A 19,016-nucleotide genomic window follows, 5' to 3' on the forward strand; every position below is an offset into this window, starting at 1 on the left:
TTTGAAAATGTTCAAGTGGCAGTTCTTCCTCAGCTTAGTGGGAATGTGCGTGTGTTCATGATTTGAGGCATTTTGTTCAAAACGGACCAATCTTGCAAACTTTGCGAGCCAACCTTAGCCAAGTAGGATGGAATATGGAAAATCGGACAGATCCGTGTTGATCACATGACTATAGAGATACTGTGTACCGATTTGTGTGATGTTTGGATACAATCTGTAGGAGTAATATTAAAAAATGGGTTTTGCACAAATCGGCCTCCTGGTGGCGCTATGACAGGCCCATGTGAAAAATGTGGGGCAGAGGTTTTGAATTGGCATCCAGGGAGTGTGCGTGCACAGTTTCGCAGCGACCAGGCCAACGGTGTCGGAGATTAGTTGGTAACGGACGGACAGGACACACGGACACACGGACGGACGGACAGGGGGCAAAACATACTCTCTCGCCATGCCTTTCGGCCTGGCGGAGACAATGAGCTCTTATACTTAACTCTGGCACGTTTATATTGATGTGAAAACTGAAATGTTGATGTGCATTGTCCCTGCTAAGTAAGTAAGAAAATAAATAAATAGTGGATATATTGCAAATATATCCACTATGTATATCTGGTAATATTTGTGTATTGTGCTATAAACATCTTTCTTTAAAAAATAATTAAGTACTGGAATTAAAAACAAATCCAGTGTATGTTTTTTCAATATTGACACTAAGCGAGTGCACTTTGCAGTTTACACAGTTGCCTAGACAGATCTCTCCCCCACAGTGGACATTGATACTCATCAGCATGACTGCGGCTGCACTAATGTTAAAGTGCACCCAGGGACAAATGTTTTCCTGTCTATGTGTATTGTACATGACAATTGTTTAGTGGAGTTTAGTCATGTCTGGGTTGAGGAGTGTCGTGCTGCTGTGGGGATGTGTCTGCCTTTGGCTTCTCAGCCAGGCCCAAGGAGCTTTGGTTATCTCCCGCGATGATGCTGTCATACAGGTAACATGACTGCTTCTCTTCTCTTTCTGCTATTTTGTAGTTGAATTTAAAATAATATTAATAATAATAATAATAACAATAATGAATTTGTTGTTCAGTACTCAGTTTTCAGTCAACCTGCGGTTCTTTTTTGAACTGTTGGATCTCAATGCTGCTTTGCCTTTACAGTCCTTTTTCGTGTTTTATGTAGGGAGGGGAATCACAAACCTAATAATTTGAGAATCATAATCGTTAACTCAGAGAATCAACATTGTATACCTCCGAGCTTATCAATTCCGTTTAGCAATGCCAGCATGTTTTTCTGACAGTTGCTCATTGCAAAAAAAAATATGTTATGCTTAAAGTGAAAAGATAAGGAGAATTTGTATTATTCTTATATTAACATCTTTTAATCTTATTAAGCAGAAATGCATGGCTGAGAAGGCTGAGAGTTTTGCACCTTGTCCGTCTGTCCGTATGTCCGTGTCTGTCTGCGAGCAGCTAATCTCCAGCTGTGTTCTAGTTTTACACTGTAAGTATAAAAGTGCACATGCACTACTCGGTGCACAGATCTCTGCCAGACCTGGTTGGCGACCCCTATGGGCAGACGTGAAAGCTGTTTTGGAGGTACACTATAGAGGCCCCTCAACATGCGATTCCAATCTGGGTATGATTGGATGTTGAGTTTATGATATATGGAACTTTTTTATAAGAAATTGGCTGTGCCAACACATTTGCAATTACACGCAAATGGTAAATATTAAAACCCTCATCATTGTCACATGACTCACAAGACCATTTGTGCATGCCTGATTAAGGGAAAATAAATCATGTTTCTGCAACAAAAAGTGACCTTTGTTGTATTTGTGATGCCCCCTATGTGTGAATGTGAAATCTGAAATCCACACTGAACATTTATCAGGAATCAAAAAGGGAGTCGAATTAGAATGATAGAATTCTTCCTTCCCTCCTGTGTATGCTTGAAGAGAATTGTGTGAGTGAGTTGCATGGGCTTGCAGCCTACATTTAGTTCATTCACCTTTCTATGTGAATTCCAGGAGACTCACTTAAGGTAGTTGAACTGAAATTATTTCCACACACGGAATCCTTCTTTTCCCTGCTAACATAACTTTGAAGTTTGCATTACTTTGTGAAAGCCTTTTTACAAATTTTGACGTAATTATTAAATAATTTCACAGTTTACTGTGAAATAAAAATAAGTTTGGTACAAATAAAATACTTATTTTAAAAGGTAGCCTACTAAATACTAAATTATTCACAGTACTTTAAGTGATTGAAGATACCTGCTTCACTGTCAACTTTGTAAACTCCTCAAGTTAGACCTACTCATAGTGGCCTTCTCATACTGTATTTTATCCCAGTTAATCAAATTACTAACATTATGATGGGTGTCTCTTTATATTGCAGAAAAGAAGTACAAACAACAAAGAGGTAAGAAACAATACCCATTTTCTATGTCTGTTAATGAAATGAAAATTAGAACTGTCATTAGAATAGCCTGACTCTTCCAAATAAGTGAATCCTCACTGTAGACATGGATTAACTGACTGGCAAACACTTTTTCTTTGACACCAATTAAAGGGAGCTACCTGGAGAAAGTGAGAATGAATCATGTTTGTGAGAAATAAAAATAGTGCACATTAAAGGTTGTTTGTCGACATAGGATTCTCATATGAAATGACACTTTATGAGCTGTACAGCTCTTCATATTCTTTGTCTCAGATTTTTCTTATTTGTTCCCCCCCCCCCCTCTCTCTCTCTCTCCCTCTCAGGTGGAGGTGGACAGTGTTACAGTGGACTGTACCGTAGCATCTCGTTTTGCTCACACCGTCATGACCTCCACTGCTCTGAACAAGGCCAACTCCTCACAGGAAATCTTCTTCGAGATGGAGCTGCCCAAGACCGCCTTCATCACCAACTTCAGCATGTCAGTGCCGTCTCTCTGTCTCTTCTTACTGTGTTACTGCTGCCTCTGTATCTCCCTGACTATTTTCACCACAATGTTCCGACACACATTTGCCTGCTTTTGGAGTTTAAAATGACAGCTATAGTTCCATCCATCCATCCATCTTCAACCGCTCATCCGGAATCAGGTCGCGGGGGTAACAGTTCCAACAGAGATTTCCAGTCTTCCCTTTCCAGAGCAACATTTGCAACTTCCTCCTGAGGGATCCCGAGGCGTTCCAAGGCCAATCAGCCCATGTGGAGATATAATCCCCCCATCTGGTCCTTGGTCTGCCACGGGGTCTGACGCTCGGGAGACATCCGTACTAGATGCCCGAGCCACCTGAGCTGGCTCCTTTCCAAGTCAAGGAGCAGCAGTTCTACTCCGAGTCTCTCACGGATGACTGAACTTCTCACCCTATCTCCAACGGAGAGGCCGGCCACCCGTCTGAGAAAACTCATTTCGTCCGCTTGTATCTGCAATCTTATTCTTTCTTATGACCCACACTTCATGACCATAGGTGAGAGTAGGAACGAACATTGCCCGGTAGACCGAGAGCTTTGCCTTTTGGCTCAGCTCTCTTTTCGTCACAACAGTGCGGTACAGCGACTGCAACACCGCTCCTGCTGCTCCGATTCTCCGGCTGATCTCCTGCTCCGTCCTCCCCTCACTCGTGAACAAGACCCTGAGATACAAGTCCTTGTATCTCATTCCATAGTTAATACAAAAAACAAAACAAAAACTCATGTATTACCACATATGAAACCCCTGTGTGTGTTCTAACTCTTCCCATTTGCTTTTCAGGGAAATTGATAATCAGATGTATGTTGGAGATGTCAAAGAGAAGGAGAAAGCCAAGAAGCAGTATGATAAAGCTGTCTCATCAGGACAGACTGCTGGACTGGTCAGGTAAGTCAGAGCAGGTCACTGGGAAAGGGATAGATATCGTTGCTGTCGGGCAGAAACCGCTTATATCCATATTCTAAAATGTTTGTCTTTTTCTTTTGTAAATTAACGCCCTACTTGTTCATACTACAGCGTCACACAAAAGCATCAAAAGTAGCAAGCTTGAAACGTGGCGCGAAGGGACGCGTTTTGAGCTTGTAGATCTGCTACTTTTGCTATTTTTCTATTTGAATCCTGAAAAAACATAAGCATGAGGTTTCCACCCAACAGAGACAATACACAGTATTAATAATACGATATGCATATTCCCTATCATTCCTTTGTTCATTCTTTTTTGGTTTGTCTGTGTTCCAGGGCCTCTGGAAGAAAAATGGAGAAGTTCACTGTGTCAGTGAACATTGCTGCCAATAGCAGCGTGACATTCATTCTGACCTATGAGGAGCTTCTAAAGAGGAAACTAGGCCAGTATGAGATTCTGACCCGGGTCAAACCCAAGCAGCTTGTCCGCAACTTTCAGGTGAATCTCCATGCATACAGTATGTTCACATCACACACTGCTTAATGAAAGACTCATCTCACTGTGTGTGTGTTTGTGTTTAACTTTTCACAGATTGTGGCAGATATCTATGAGCCACAGGGTATTGCATTTGTTGATGCCTATGGAACCTTCTTATCCAATGAACTGCTCCCTCTGGTGGAGAAAACCGTCACAGACAAAAAGGTAAAGGGTTAAAAATGTCTCTTCATCTTACAATAAAAGCAAAGAATCTCTGTGCGGTTTGTATGTCCTTCAGTAGTTCACGTATCTTGAGAACCGTGAGTCGCCGGCGACCCGAGGGAATTGAGAATCCCAACATTGAGTCGTTCGGATAGGCGGTTGTCCAGAACCGATACGCCCATATATAGGCACATATGGAGATCCGGTTGTCCAGAAGCGCCAATCCGACCGATATGCACATATATGGGCATGCCCATATATAGCCATACTGTATACTGATGACATTAGGGATCTCCATATATGGGCATAAAAGGGACACAGGCAGACAGATACAGAGATCTCCATATATTTGCATAAAAGGGACACAGACAGACAGGGGGATACAACAGGAACAGGTACTCTGACAATGGGTACAGCGGGTATAACAAAACTGACATGCCAGGCACCGGTCTAGTTCTCATTCTCATTATTCTCATTCATTGTTAAAGTTCCAAGGTTCTTCGGACAGCTATAGTTTCATTCGTCTTTCAAATTCATCTTTGTGTATGTTCTAACCTACACTGTTGAATAACATACCCATCTTCCCTAAAATTAAACTATTAAATATGCATAATCTCCTTCCATTAATCCAAGGCACACTGTAACGAAGGGAGACACCTTCAGTTACTTTAAAATGTATTCAGTCCAAAAGGCTGTATGTAGCCTACTGGCATATAATAGGACTATGTAAATGTGGTCTGAAAAGCACTAAGACTTAGCATAACTCAAATCAAACATTATGTTCAAACTATGCTGCAAAGCACACCAACACACCTAAGACCACCCAGCAGTGCTTCTACCTCTTGTCTTCTATTAGACATGTCAGATGTAAGTTTGCACTAAAGTGAATGTATTGTATCCTTCTTTCAGGCACACATCTCCTTCTCACCGACACCGGAGCAGCAGAGGAAGTGTCCAGACTGTGAGGGAACTCTGATCGATGGAGATTTCATCATCAAGTACGATGTGAAACGGGCCACGAGCCTAGGGGATGTTCAGGTCAGCTGTCTATTGTAATCGTTTTTTCCCCTCTTCAAAGTACACTTTTGCGTTTTGATTGTAATTGTTTTTATTCTGTAAAGCACTTTGAGTTGCCCCCCTGGTGTATAAAATGTGTTATTCAGTTTGTCTTTTTTCCCCGCAGATTGTGAATGGATACTTCGTCCACTTCTTTGCACCTCCTGACTTACCCAGAGTTCCAAAGAATGTAGTGTTTGTGATTGACATTAGTGATTCCATGCGTGGGACTAAAATAAGGCAGGTGAGAAGTGTACAGTATGTGAGACAGAGAGTGTGTGTGAGAGACAATTTCAGGGAATATCATATGTCTACAGTATATTATCGTCACCTTCCTAAAATAAAGTCATTTTGTTAAATACATACAGGAAATTTATATTTCTGCCTAAATCAGCTCTTCATGACACTGGCCACCTTTGGTAAAACCGCCTGTATCCTCATTGAAAAGGATCATGCTGTTCTCACCCCAATACTATAACGGCCTATCTCAAGAGTGTGATCTAGGCCATTTTATCACGTCAAGCTTGCATTCTGCCGTGCGTAAAAACAACACAGAGCTTTGCTTGGAGCCCCCAAATTGTTATATCCGCCACTGTTTATGGCATAATTCAGAAAGACAATGTGACTGTGTCTGGAGTAAGGCAGTTACTCAACCAATAATTTGGCCGCCTACGTCAGGTTTACATTTGCTTAAGTCAAAACACAAATTGTCCTACCTCATTTAATCCTCTTATGTTACATAACTGACAGACTGTGTTATTTGTATGTCAAAAAGTAATATATTGTTATAAACGTTTTGGGTGAAATTATTAAGAAATACTGTATCATATAGTTTGTTTTGGTTCAGTTGTTTTCTGTTTTCTGAAAAACATATTTTTTTGCAAGGTGACGTTATGTGGGCTATATACACTGTACGTACATGTTTATGCATGGCCTCTGATCTTGTTATCCTGTGCAGACACGTGAGGCATTGCTGGCCATCCTCAAGGACCTGCATGAGGACGACTACTTTGCTATCATCCTGTTTAATCAGAAGGTTCATCCCTGGAAACAATCTCTTATTAAGGCCAACAAGGAAAATGTGGCCGAAGCCCTAGCATTTGCCGAAAACATAAGTGACAGTGGATGTAAGCATCAGAATAAGTCACATCTTGGACGCTGCACTAATGATTCCTACAGGTTGGTCAGTGGGCTGTGGCGCTAGGAAGAATAGCACATACTTATACATGCGTGTTACATCCTCCTGGTGAAACCTCTTGACTGTCAGAAAAGAAGCGGCCTTGATGTCACATGGATTGGACATACAGTAGGACCAACTGTAGGAGTAGCAGTGACAAAAGGACTAGAATACACAGGGAATTGACGTAACAACTAAATTAGGGGGAAAAAACGAACTATGCCGAATAGGGTATTCCTCCGGATGTGCTCCAGTAGGCCTACGTCCTCCCGGAGAAGCTCATCACTTGCAGGTGAAAAGTGGAAAGTGATTTCATGTGTATCGGAGGAGGCATGTGGTTCCAATGCCATCCAGTCCGAAGACCAACCAGTAGGGGTCAGCAGCAGTGACAAGATTACACAAGTGTGTGTGTGTGTGTGTGTGTGGAAATCAACTACAATGGGGAGAAAAGCAAAGAACCAGATGAATTTGATTTAATGACATTGCACACAGTTGACTGTAGGGCCCTATTTTCGCCAGTGCCTTACCCATTATCCCTAAACTTCTTCATTTTTAGTTGTAGATAGTTGAACTATTTCAAAAAGTTTTTACTATTTTTAAAAACATCTTATTGTATTTCCCTTTCCAGGGACCAATATCAATGATGCAGCAATGACTGCTGTACACATGCTGGTGAAAGACAGGCAAGACAACATCCTCCCAGAAAGGAGTTTCGACATGATTATCTTCATGACTGATGGAATGCCAAACGAAGGTGAGCTCAACATTTGAGACCCTTAGGGGGTCCTCAGAGTTGCTACAGGGGGCCTTTTTTTTGTTTTGTTTTGTTTTTACATTAACCACTTGTACCCTAGCATCCCTAAACTGTGGGGAACAATAGCCCAAAATAGCCGATCTACAAGTGCGAGGTATTGTGAGCTTGTAGATCGGCTATTTTCGGCAAAGAGGTTTGGTGTAGTAGAGGGAAAAGAGCACAGAGCACAGGGCTCTGTACAGGGCACATGATTTAGTGAGCCGTGTAACAAATATTTTGTATCTAGCTATGATACTGTATAAACTGTGTGTGTGTGTGTGTGTGTGTGTGTGTGTGTGTGTGTGTGTGTGTGTGTGTGTGTGTGTGTGTGTGTGTGTGTGTGTGTGTGTGTGTGTGTGTGTGTGTGTGTGTGTGTGTGTGTGTGTGTGTGTGTAGGCTTAAATTATTGACTGTTATGTTTACCTATTTTCAAGTGTGTGTGGGAGCTACCCTCCTGTAATGTATTCTGGGAAATGTTTGTGGTGCTGTGTCAGTGAAAGGATGGAATGCGTTGTGTATGTACTATTGTACCTATTTGTGTTAGTTATATTCTACATATACAGTATGTACAACATAGTGTACAACAGTCCAAGAAAATGTCTGTAAAGATGTTAACTGGTAGCCTTGGTTCTCAACCTGTGGGTCGGCATCCCCAGATGACGGTGAAATGACATTTTAAGGACTTTTAAGACCTTTTTAATACCTCAAGAAAAGAAAAAGACTAAATACTGCATCAAAAGTATAATCAACAAACTATACTATAAAACATTGGCCAAATTGTCAAATAATCACAACGCCTCGCGTTGTGAAGCATTGTGAGCTTGTAGATCGGCTATTTTCACAATATTTATCTGTGGAACTAAGTCAAACTAAATGGGGGGTCCCCAGTTCAAATATGATTATTTTGGGGGGTCACGGCCTGAAAAGGTGAGAACCACTGTCCTACTGAGCAGTCACCCAGTCATCAAATTATTGTCATAGAAATGTGACAAAAACAAAAAAATCTCAAATCTCAAAAATTCAAAGCTTCATGGGGTTTCATTTGGGTGACCTACTCCTTTAAGAGGGACACTAGAACTGTTTAGTAAATTAATCCTGGGAATGGATTGCAGTCTTGGACACATAAGCATAAGCTCTGTTCAGAGTGGGTTTGTGGGTCAGGGACACTAAATATGTTCTGGGATTGGAACATAAGAGTTTTGTAAACAGGAAACCAATAATGAAACCAATAAGTTCCACATGTCGGTGGCTGAGCAGAAGGATAAATCTCTTGCACAATACAAACAATACTCCTGCAAGTAGAGATGTACCGATACCATTTTTTTCCTGGCCGATACCGATACCCATTACCTGCATATTGGTCGATACCGAGTACCGATCCGATATCAGTATGTAATAAAAAATGTAATCTTGGACAGTGGTTCTCAAAGTTGGGTCCAGGGACACTAAGGGTCCCTTGAGGGGGTTCCAAATGGACCCTTACAGGTCTGTAACTCTGAGAGTGTACAAATGGAACCAAATGGACCTGTAGTTCCAATTGTAGCCTACATGGGGGTCCTTGAAATAAAAGAAAGGTTTGAGTCACTGATCTAGGAATAAATAAATACAAATTCCATTAATAATTGTTAATGTGCATCTACAAGTTAGTAAAATAATAATTTAATAGATTTAATAGAATAACCAATACAAAAGGTATTTCTCTACTTTATTCTTTCTATTCTGATTTTCTCTTTAAATGCCTTTTTATGCCTCATGTAAAGCACTTTGAATTGCCTTTGTGTATAAATTGTGCTATACAAATTAATTTGCATTGCCTTGCCTTGCCTTAACCCTTTTATTGTGTATGTGTGCACATATATAATTATGCAGGAGAGTCCGACATCCCAAAGATCCAGGAAAATGTGCGTGAGGCTATTAACGGAAAAATGTCTCTCTTCTGTCTGGGATTTGGAAACAGCGTGGATTACTCCTTTCTGGATGTGATGGCCCAACAAAACAAGGGGCTGGCCCGCAGAATCTATGAGGACTCAGATGCGACCGCACAACTCCAGGTGCATTAAGGCATTGGTTCTCAAAGTGGGGTCGGGGGACCCCCAGGGGTCCTTGGGGGGGTACCAGGGGGTTCCCAGCAAAATGAGTTAATTTTGCATTCAATTCATTTTAACCACTTGAGCCCGAAATACATTGACTATTTGAAAATAGACGATCTATAAGCTCACAACGCGTCACAATGCGATGCGTTGTGAGCTTGTAGATCTGCTATTTTCAAAAAGAATCTTGCAAATATTTCAAAATATCTTTTGAAATATTTTAACACAAATCTTGTATGGGGGTCCCTGGCACAAAATATTTTCAGATGGGGGTCCGCGGCCAAATGCATATCAATTTGGGGGTCCTTGACATGAAAAAGTTTGAGAACCACTGCAGTAAGGGAGGGTGTGATATAGGATTTATAGGATTTATGTTAGGACATGTGAAAACTAAGCTATTCAATTTTGTCAGTCAGTCATTTTAAGCAGGTAGAAGGTAACATACAACATACATGCAGTGAGATGCAGAATTCGTGTTAAATGCTAATGCTAATAAAATTAATTAAACTAAATCACACACGGTCTCAGTGACACCTCAACTGGGTCGGCCTCAACAAGACATAGATGAAGGCCTTGGCCAACATTTTAGTTGTTTAGTTGTCACTTTTAAGAGACAAGTGAAAAATGTTGTCCAGTATTGTTTTTTCAGCTGTGAAATATCTAACTACTACTGCAAGTCACTTTACTATGCAATCAGTCCGAAGTGCCTTTCCCTTCTTCAGCTGGTGCAAAATGCTCCATCGATGGAAAAGAAATGAATTCAATGTCTCATCATCCTTTTTCACTGGCTGCCAATTTGTTTCAAGTTACAATTGTGTTTGTGTTTTTAAGGCTTGGTTGGGGTCTGGCCGGCAGTGGCCGCCAAACAGAGTACATTATTGACTGTCTAACTCCTTCAAAATGTACTTGTTTTGCATGTACTTTTTAATCTCGGTTTGGAAAAATGATATGTAAATAAAGCTTATTTATTATTATTATATTTTGTTTTTCCCAGGGTTTCTATGAGGAGGTGGCCAGTACTCTACTCTTAGACGTGGACTTGCGTTACCCTGACAACACAGTGGATTTCCTGACCACCAACCAATTCACTCAGCTGTTCAACGGCTCCGAGATTGTGGTGGCCGGACGACTGGGTGACAATGACATCGATAACTTCATGGTGGAAGTGTTCGCCAAGGGGGTGAGACAGAGGAGTACTGTAGTCTCTTTAGCTGAGAAAGCACAGTATCGCTCACCCATTTACTCCCATGACACCCATTAGACTGCATGAAACAATGGTCTTAAATGTCTTCAAGTTGAAAAGTGTTAAACAGCTGTTTACTCTCTTCTCTTTCTCTAGTCTGTTGAGGACTTTCAGGTGCAGGGCCAGGCGACCGCTGTAGATTGGAACGTTATCTACCCAGAGAAGGAGTACATCTTTGGGGACTTCACAGAGCGTATGTGGGCCTACATGACCATCCAACAGCTACTGGAGCAGAGGTCTGTTTGAATCATCTTAAGCTTTTCTGTCAAGACGTTGAGACTGAGAGTTTCTTACAGTGTAGGCAGTGGCGTACCCACTGTAGAGGTAAGATCTCGCCTCCCCTAAAAAAAACAAATAACCCGAAAATGTGTCATTGCGTGCTTAATGTCCTCAAAATCACGCATCCAACAAGCTGATTGGACCTTCCATTCCAGAGATAATGGCCAAATGTAAATGTAAATCCTGGGAACGCCACTGAGTGTAGGAATGATGAATACAAAATATTAACCTTCAAATTGGTTTAAATGTCTTTCTTATTTATTTTGTTCCAGTAAGACTGGTACAGCAGAGGAAAAAAGCAATGCCACAGCCAAGGCTCTTGAGATGTCCCTGCAGTACAATTTTGTCACTCCACTGACCTCCATGGTGGTCACCAAGCCTCAGACCGAGGATGGAGAGAGTGATTCCTTCATCGCTGACAAACTGACTGAGGGTAGGGAAGATGGAGTGGGAAGAAAAAATCGCTTGACTGTGGCGTTGCGTCCGTTATGATGCAAGCACTATTAAAGCAGCTGAATCCATACGTTGTCATCTTCTAATATCTTTTTACTATTTATTTTCTACAGAGCAACGACAAATGGCAGAGAGACGAGGTAAAACATTCAATTCCTACCCAACAGAATACAAAAGGTTTCTACTTCCAATGTCTTCATGTTTTCAGCTGTATGACATTTTATGTATAACTAGGTTATACAAGCTCATATCGACAGCACATGCCAACAATGACATCATATCAACACAGCACAAATGCTGCTCCCACATATTTTGGTAAATATCCTAGTGCTAACATATATATATATATAGCTCAGCTTCAGGTATTGGCAGCTGGACTTTGAGTGTCCAATGTTAACTGAGCTCTCACCTTGATAATATCCTTTCAGTGGATGGAGATCCTCATTTCATGATAGAGCTTCCAAAGAGAGATGATGCACTGTGCTTCAATATCAACGACACACCAGGCACCATCTTCAACCTGGTTAGAGACACAACCACAGGTGATTAAAATAGGATTTTTTTTTTCATTTTTAACTATTCACACGGCCAGAGACAAAAAATACTGTAGTGGACAACTTCTGATTATTATTCTGACATCCAATTTAGTTTTAGGCTTAAGATTTGGACATAATATTTATGTGGATTTGAATACTCGCTTGCTTGATTTGAATGGTGTTGTATGTTGTGTGACTTAAAGGACAAGTTGGGGGAAGTAAGTTGACCCTTTAATCGTATATGTAATAGTTTAAATCTGTGTTTTGTGAGTCACAGGAATTTCAGTCAACGGTCAGACTATTGGAGATAAGAAAGTTGCCCCTGATGGTAAAATCAACACCTACTTTGGACGTTTCGGCATCATTCACAAGACCCTCGGGGTGAGACTGGAGGTTAACACTGAAGACATCTCTGTGTTACAAGATGGAAAACGTGTCAAGTTACTGTGGTCTGATAAAGCTGCCCTCAAAGGACCCAAGTAAGTTATAGCTTTTGAGAGTACCTTCTCACTTGGTGACAAGACAGTATATTTAAAGTTAAGGCTGAAATGAACCCTGCTGCCCACCCTTCCAGTGTACACCTATCACTACTGCCTTCTCCCTCCCCTCTAGTCTCTTCCTAGCCCTGAAACATGACTGTAAATGGTAAATGGTAAATTTGTATAGCGCTTTTATCCAAAGCGCTTTACATAGATTGTGCATTACATTCACCCATTCACACACACATTCATACACCGATGGCGGAGGAAACCATGCAAGGCACCAACCTGCTCAGGGAGCAATTACGGGTTCAGCGTCTTGCTCAAGGACACTTCGACACTAGCCCCCAAACCCGGGATCGAACTGGGAACCTTGCGGATTTCCAGTTCACTCTACCCGGCCACTCTACCCCTGAGCCACTGCCACCCCCCGTCATATAAGCGGCATGTGAACCATGGCTAGTCTCTTCCATTCTCCCCACTTCTCCTCCCTGTCCACTTTCTCCTCCCATTCTCCTCACTACCTCTGCTCTCTCTGCCCTGGCGCCTCCTTTCCACCATCAGTATGGATCTTCTCTTGACCAAAGACTGCACCCTGACGGTCAGTCTAAAAGATTCTGTGACGTTTGTGGTCCTGCTACACCGGGTCTGGAAGAGCCACCCATACCACCAAGACTACCTGGGCTTCTACACCCTGGACAGCCATCTTCTCTCCCCATCTGTTCACGGCCTGCTAGGTACAGAACCACACACTAGGGGGCAGCACTAAGACAGAACAGAATCACAACCAAGGATAAAGAAGCTGCCAAAATAAACTGACCCCTTTTAGTGTGCAGTAATTGTGTTAAGTTGTTGTTCAACCCTTATTCATGTTGAAATATGGCAGTATATTATTATATATTATCACGCTAATGTTTAAAACTTATGGAATCAAGTATACTAATTGAGAATAAACCAGAATGATTACAATGGTGGGCTGTCCTCCAGGTCAGTTTTACCATGGGGTTGAGTTTGAGGTGGGAGATCTGCGTCCAGGAGAGGTCCCTGAAAAACCTGATGCCACCATGTATGTGAAGGGACAGGAGCTCAATGTGACCAGGTACACATGACTGTCTCATCCTATAGGCTGAATGAATATTTCTAGATCAGATACAAGTGTGTGTTTGTCTTTGTTTCAATGTACTGTACAGTTTTTTATATAATATAATATGTCTCTTTCTCATTGGTCCACAGAGGCTGGCAGAAGGACTATAGGAATAACGTGAAGAATGGAGTAAATATTCCCTGCTGGTTCATTCATAGTAATGGAACAGGCCTCATAGATGGAGATGCCTCAGATTACATTGTGTCTGGCATGTTTAAGACTTACTGAATACTGATAATAGGTAATAGTGGCAATGACAGGACTCGCCAATGTTCATGATTATCAATTTAATTGACACACTCTTATACTTGTGTAAATTGCAATTGTGCACTAAGATAAAATTATTATTAGTTGTAGATATTTGTGGGGCTTTTTCTTACCCTGCTGAAAAAACCAGCTTAGACCAGCCTAAGCTGGACCAGCTGGTTTTAGCTGGTCTTGGTGGTTGACCACCTTAAGGTGTGTTTTGGACGTCCAAAACACACCTTAAGCTGGTCTTGGTGGTTGACCAGCTTAAGGTGGTAGGTTTTGCTGGTTTAAACTGGTAGCTGGTTTAAGCTGGTAGCTGGTATTTTTGATGGTTTAGCTGGTTTAAGCTGGTAGCTGGTATTTATGATGGTTTAGCTGGTTTAAGCTGGTAGCTGGTATTTTTGATGGTTTAAGCTGGTAGCTGGTATTTTTGATGGTTTAGCTGGTTTAAGCTGGTAGCTGGTATTTATGATGGTTTAGCTGGTTTAAGCTGGTAGCTGGTATTTATGATGGTTTAGCTGGTAGCTGGTTTAAGCTGGTTTAAGCTGCTATCTGGTATTTATGTGTATTCAGGTGTATTCTGGATATGCAGTGACCAACTTTGCTGGAGAGGATGCATGATCATGGTGAATTTCAGCCAGGTGCCCACAGCACGTGGTATATTTAAAAAACAGTAGCCTACAGTAGCCTATATAAAAGTGAGCAAAATCCACAAAGTCATAAATAATCATGTATCAATTTCATACATAACAATAATTTATTAAACACTTATAAAAAACCCTCAAAAACAACATTTAAATAACAAATAAATGTATAAATAAACACATAAATACATGAACTTCAACCTGAGGAACACACTAACACACACACAGTGTTCAAATGACTGGAAAAGAGTGAGAGAATATGAAAAATCGGACAGATCCGTCTTGATTACATGACTATGGAGATACTGTATACCGATGTGTGTGATGTTTGGAAAACATCTGTAAAGTTGCAGCCAAAAATGTGTCTTGCAAAAATCGGCCTGCTGGTGGCGCTATAAAGCATTACCCCCCCCCTACACAGACACACAATTTCTTGTCCTTTCTATTGATGTCCTGGCCATGGTCCATGGCCTTCCTCTTTGTGAGAATGTTCTGCCCCTGCAGCCACCAATGGAAACAGTCTGAAAGAAAACAAACAAGAACCCCCAACAATAAAACAAATATAATTAGCAATATACTGCATGGGGTGAGTTAAATGAATTGTGATGTTTTGAGAAAAACTTAAAGTAACTTAAACTTCACCCATTTTCAACCTTATCTTCATATAACTAACTGATCCTCGCTAATGTTCATTATACAATGGCACCATTTCTGTCTACTCGTTCTGCCACTCATTGGTGGAGTGTGGACAGTTCAGAAACCTGCCTACCAGTGACATCACCAATGGAGATTCCAAGCTAATAGAAACTACAGTGTGTCTCTACCTGGAAAGTTTGCATGCAGAAGTAGAAGCCATTGTTCTTGCATTAATAATGAACAAATAAAGTTGTTCTAAATGACCAAACCTGCCTACCGATGATGTCAAAGGTAGGCAGGTTTCTAAACTGTCCACGACCTATCAACGAAACACAGAGTGAGTAGACATAAATGGTGCCATCTTAAAATGTGTATTAGTGAGGACCACTTATATGAAGATGAGTTGAAAATGGGGTGAAGTGTTTTTTTAACCCCGTGTTTCAGTTCAGTTAGAAAACATGCATTTGAATGAAAAAGGTGGGTGGACAGTGGGCAGGCAATAAGTCAGATGGCTACAATGGACAACAACAATTTGGGGGAAAAAGCTACCCCTGCCACACATGCATGTAGGGCTGCCACTACCAATTATTCTACTTGCGATTATTCTATTGATTACTTTTTTGATCTACAAGCTCACAACACGTCCAACGAGTTGCAAGCTTGTAGATCGGCATTTCTTTCAGCCATAAAATCGATTTTATTACAATAGAGTATTTTCTTTTATGATTGATTAATAAGCTTAATATAATCTCTTTTCCAGAAGGTGACATTCCCGTTTCCCGATCAGTTTTTCATAGCTTCATTTGATTGGCTCGGCAGCAGATATAAATTGGAAACAACCAACATCTCCATATGTGTTTCTGGTTGAAACAGTATGCTGCTGAGACAACCAAATGAAGGTATGAAAAACTGAACAGGTAACGCTAACGGGAATTCCACCTTCTGGAAAAGAGAACTACAGTCATGCACAGAGCAGATTGAATTATGAGATCAAGTCATAATGAACCCCCCCACCCCTCAGTAAACATACCTCTTCTGAGTCCTGCGGTCAGGGGGGTTTGGCCTCCCCCTTGCTAGTGGGGCATTCTTTGTAAGGCTCCTGCATGGTCTTCAGGGTTGTTGTCCCCCAAATGGCAACAGCAAGCTCCTTCATGAACAGGGAGTCCTTGGTGTTTGCTGCCACCATCTTCCAGATCTCCTTTTCGAGCCACACACCAGAGCCAATCTGGACCTGAAACAGAAGAAAACAACACATGTTTTAGAAATTAAAAAACATTTTACCATGACATTTCAGACTCATTTTTGACAAAAGCAGGCCCACTTCAAACAGAATTTACTGTAAAGAAATTACATTTTCAAGGACCCCCAAATGTGGACCCATTTAGAAAAGAGTTGGTGCCATGGACCTCCAATAGAGAAGATGTTAATTGTTGGATTACATTTAGTACAGAATTCTACAACTGTCTATACTGTAGGTGGGGAGAGTTGAAGTAATTCTTATACAGTACATTGTCATTGGATTACATTCTAGCTGGTAAAATAGTAGTGAAATTAACCTTTTCCACCCGGCATCCCTATTTTGTTCATGCCATAGGCAAAACTGTTCAAAAATAGCAAAACATAGCTGATCTACAAGCTCACGATGCATCATGACACGTTGCCTATTTTTGAAATGATAACTGTTTCTTATTTAGCTGGGGACACTGTGGAACCCCACTTTTAAGAACCACTGTCCTACACAGTATGTTTCTTCAATACCTTGTCACCGTTGCCGTCAAACATCCCAGGTGTCGATGCCAAATCGTCTGACTCGGGGGAAGAGGAAACAGAGGAAGTTGCAACTGAAAATGTAGAGAATCATATTTAAGCTCCTTTTGGCAGTATCACAGTACTTATATTGTACACATTGTCACCATTTTCCGTAGAACAGTATCACTGTCTAAACACACCTATGCTGTCACTGGTTTGCTTATCTGCAGCAGGGATGTCAGGCTTTGCTGCAGAGCTATATTGGGGCCCTTCCTCCAGTTTCTGTTTTGCAATCTCTAATTTGTTGCATCTTAAAGCATGAACAGGGTACGGAAAAATAAAAAATAAAAACTGAATTGATGTATGCCTTAGTAGGATACCAGTTTAATAATGAGCCTAGCATCTGTCCACTCCATTTAACATGCTTTCTATATAATGTTTTTTAACATTTGTGGTCAAGATCTAAGTAAAAAAGAACATGAGAACAAATAACCAACATATCGATATATACAAAAAGAGAAGAGCAAACTCATGCAACTGTTTCGTTAACATTAGTCATTGCTTACTTAGTTTTAAGATGCTGTAGGTCCAGCTCCAACTCTTTGGCCTTCTTCTGGGTATGACTATACTTGACATTTCGTCGTGGATAGCTTGGGGAACAACAGCATCTCCACCGTATTCAGACGAGTCAGAGTCTAAAGGTAGTGCAAGTAATATATTTTGGATAAAACAAGATGTTTTTTGTTAGAAAGTTAAAGTGGAATAAAAAGTAATTTTATGCAACCTGTATCGTAGAGTATATTAATACAATATAACTTATACAATCTGTATGTTAGAGTATGTTAATACAAATAATACAATATAACTTATATAATTGGGGTGGTTGTATTTAGTCTTCCTGCTCTTCTATTGAGACATTTAGATAGTGTCAAAGGTCATGTCTCACCTAGACACAGGATCTGACATGAATTTTGATCTGATGGTCAAGATTCAATGTATCACCTGAGCAAGCAGGCAGGCTCTATTAGCTCAATGGTAAAAGGTTACAGCACTTGCTCAGGAAACCGGGTTCAAATCCGGGGTAGAAGAGGAAAGTTACATAGTGCAGCTTTAACCCATTAAGACCTGGGGCCGATTCTAAAAATGCTCTCTAAATCCTAAAAGTTTTTTGAACATAAAAGGAAAAAGATTTGAGGTACAAATGTTCACTTTAAAACATATATATTCAAAGATTTTCAAAAATAGCAGATCTACATGCTCATAGCGCGCCACTCGGTGTCGCGCTATGAGCTTGTAGATCTGCTATTTTTGAAGCCAAAGGTCTAGCCAAAGAAATCAAAACAATTACACAGATGCGTTCCTGGTCTAAATGGGTTCAAATTTTGTATGCCCACTTCTTTGTGTCATCACTTCCAATTGTAACTTATTTATCCTGTATCCTGTATGAGTTCTGATTGGTTAAATTTGGTATTCCTGGAAATGCATTTTCGGCTTACTAAAGAGGTGGAGAGTCTGGGAGACCCCTGTTACTGAACAAGCAATGATTACTTTAACATTTAACAAAACAATATCACTTTACCTTCAAACTGTTTTCTTCTCTTTGTGGGAGGGGGGAGGGGGGGGGGGCATAACACATAATGGTTCTCTCTGGGTTCCTTTTTCTCTTTTAGTAGGGCTGCAAACCATTCATTTTGGCCACTGCAGCCAAAGAAATGTGTAATAATAACACACACACAGACAGACAGACAGACAGACAGACAGACAGACAGACAGACAGACAGACAGACAGACAAGGGAATCATTAATGTTCAGAGTTCACGGGATATTAAAACACTCTGTAGCTTCATCACTGAAAGCGTGTGTCCACACACACACACACACACACACACACACACACACACACACACACACACACACACACACACACACACAC

General features: G+C 41.0%; 2 protein-coding genes across 2 annotated transcripts; one reads left to right on the forward strand and one right to left on the reverse strand.

Annotated features, from left to right (window-relative positions):
- Window positions 1-878: 878 nt before the first annotated feature.
- Window positions 879-14,033, forward strand: LOC308081794 (inter-alpha-trypsin inhibitor heavy chain H3-like; the record flags this gene model as incomplete). The annotated part of the gene is made up of 18 exons (XM_080423418.1): window positions 879-986; window positions 2,759-2,913; window positions 3,736-3,840; window positions 4,192-4,354; window positions 4,448-4,558; window positions 5,465-5,593; window positions 5,739-5,855; window positions 6,570-6,738; window positions 7,417-7,542; window positions 9,451-9,632; window positions 10,666-10,851; window positions 11,011-11,150; window positions 11,466-11,626; window positions 12,075-12,188; window positions 12,460-12,661; window positions 13,226-13,398; window positions 13,649-13,760; window positions 13,895-14,033. The coding sequence occupies 18 exons, from the start codon at window positions 879-881 to the stop codon at window positions 14,031-14,033; spliced, it is 2,592 nt and encodes an 863-aa protein (XP_080279544.1).
- A 755-nt stretch (window positions 14,034-14,788) lies between these two features.
- On the reverse strand, window positions 14,789-17,740 carry LOC308082344 (uncharacterized protein). Its single transcript, XM_080424064.1, has 4 exons — window positions 17,650-17,740; window positions 17,093-17,175; window positions 16,365-16,565; window positions 14,789-15,219 (listed from the first exon to the last, which is right to left on the reverse strand). The coding sequence occupies exons 1-3, from the start codon at window positions 17,717-17,719 to the stop codon at window positions 16,383-16,385; spliced, it is 336 nt and encodes a 111-aa protein (XP_080280190.1). The 5' UTR covers window positions 17,720-17,740; the 3' UTR covers window positions 14,789-15,219; window positions 16,365-16,382.
- Window positions 17,741-19,016: the final 1,276 nt, after the last annotated feature.

This window comes from Gymnoscopelus braueri, assembly GCF_963280865.1.
Source record: "Gymnoscopelus braueri genome assembly, chromosome: 3".
NCBI classification, from domain to species: domain Eukaryota; kingdom Metazoa; phylum Chordata; class Actinopteri; order Myctophiformes; family Myctophidae; genus Gymnoscopelus; species Gymnoscopelus braueri.

Bases quoted from the DNA above. Each gene is read 5' to 3' on its own strand.
- LOC308082344 (XM_080424064.1), bottom strand. From the start codon at position 17,719: ATGTCAAGTATAGTCATACCCAGAAGAAGGCCAAAGAGTTGGAGCTGG. The intron at 17,176-17,649 runs GTAAGCAATGAC...CTACATTTTCAG, and splicing joins CTACAGCATCTTAAAACTAA to TTGCAACTTCCTCTGTTTCC. The intron at 16,566-17,092 runs GTATTGAAGAAA...CTTCTGTTTCAG, and splicing joins TTGACGGCAACGGTGACAAG to GTCCAGATTGGCTCTGGTGT.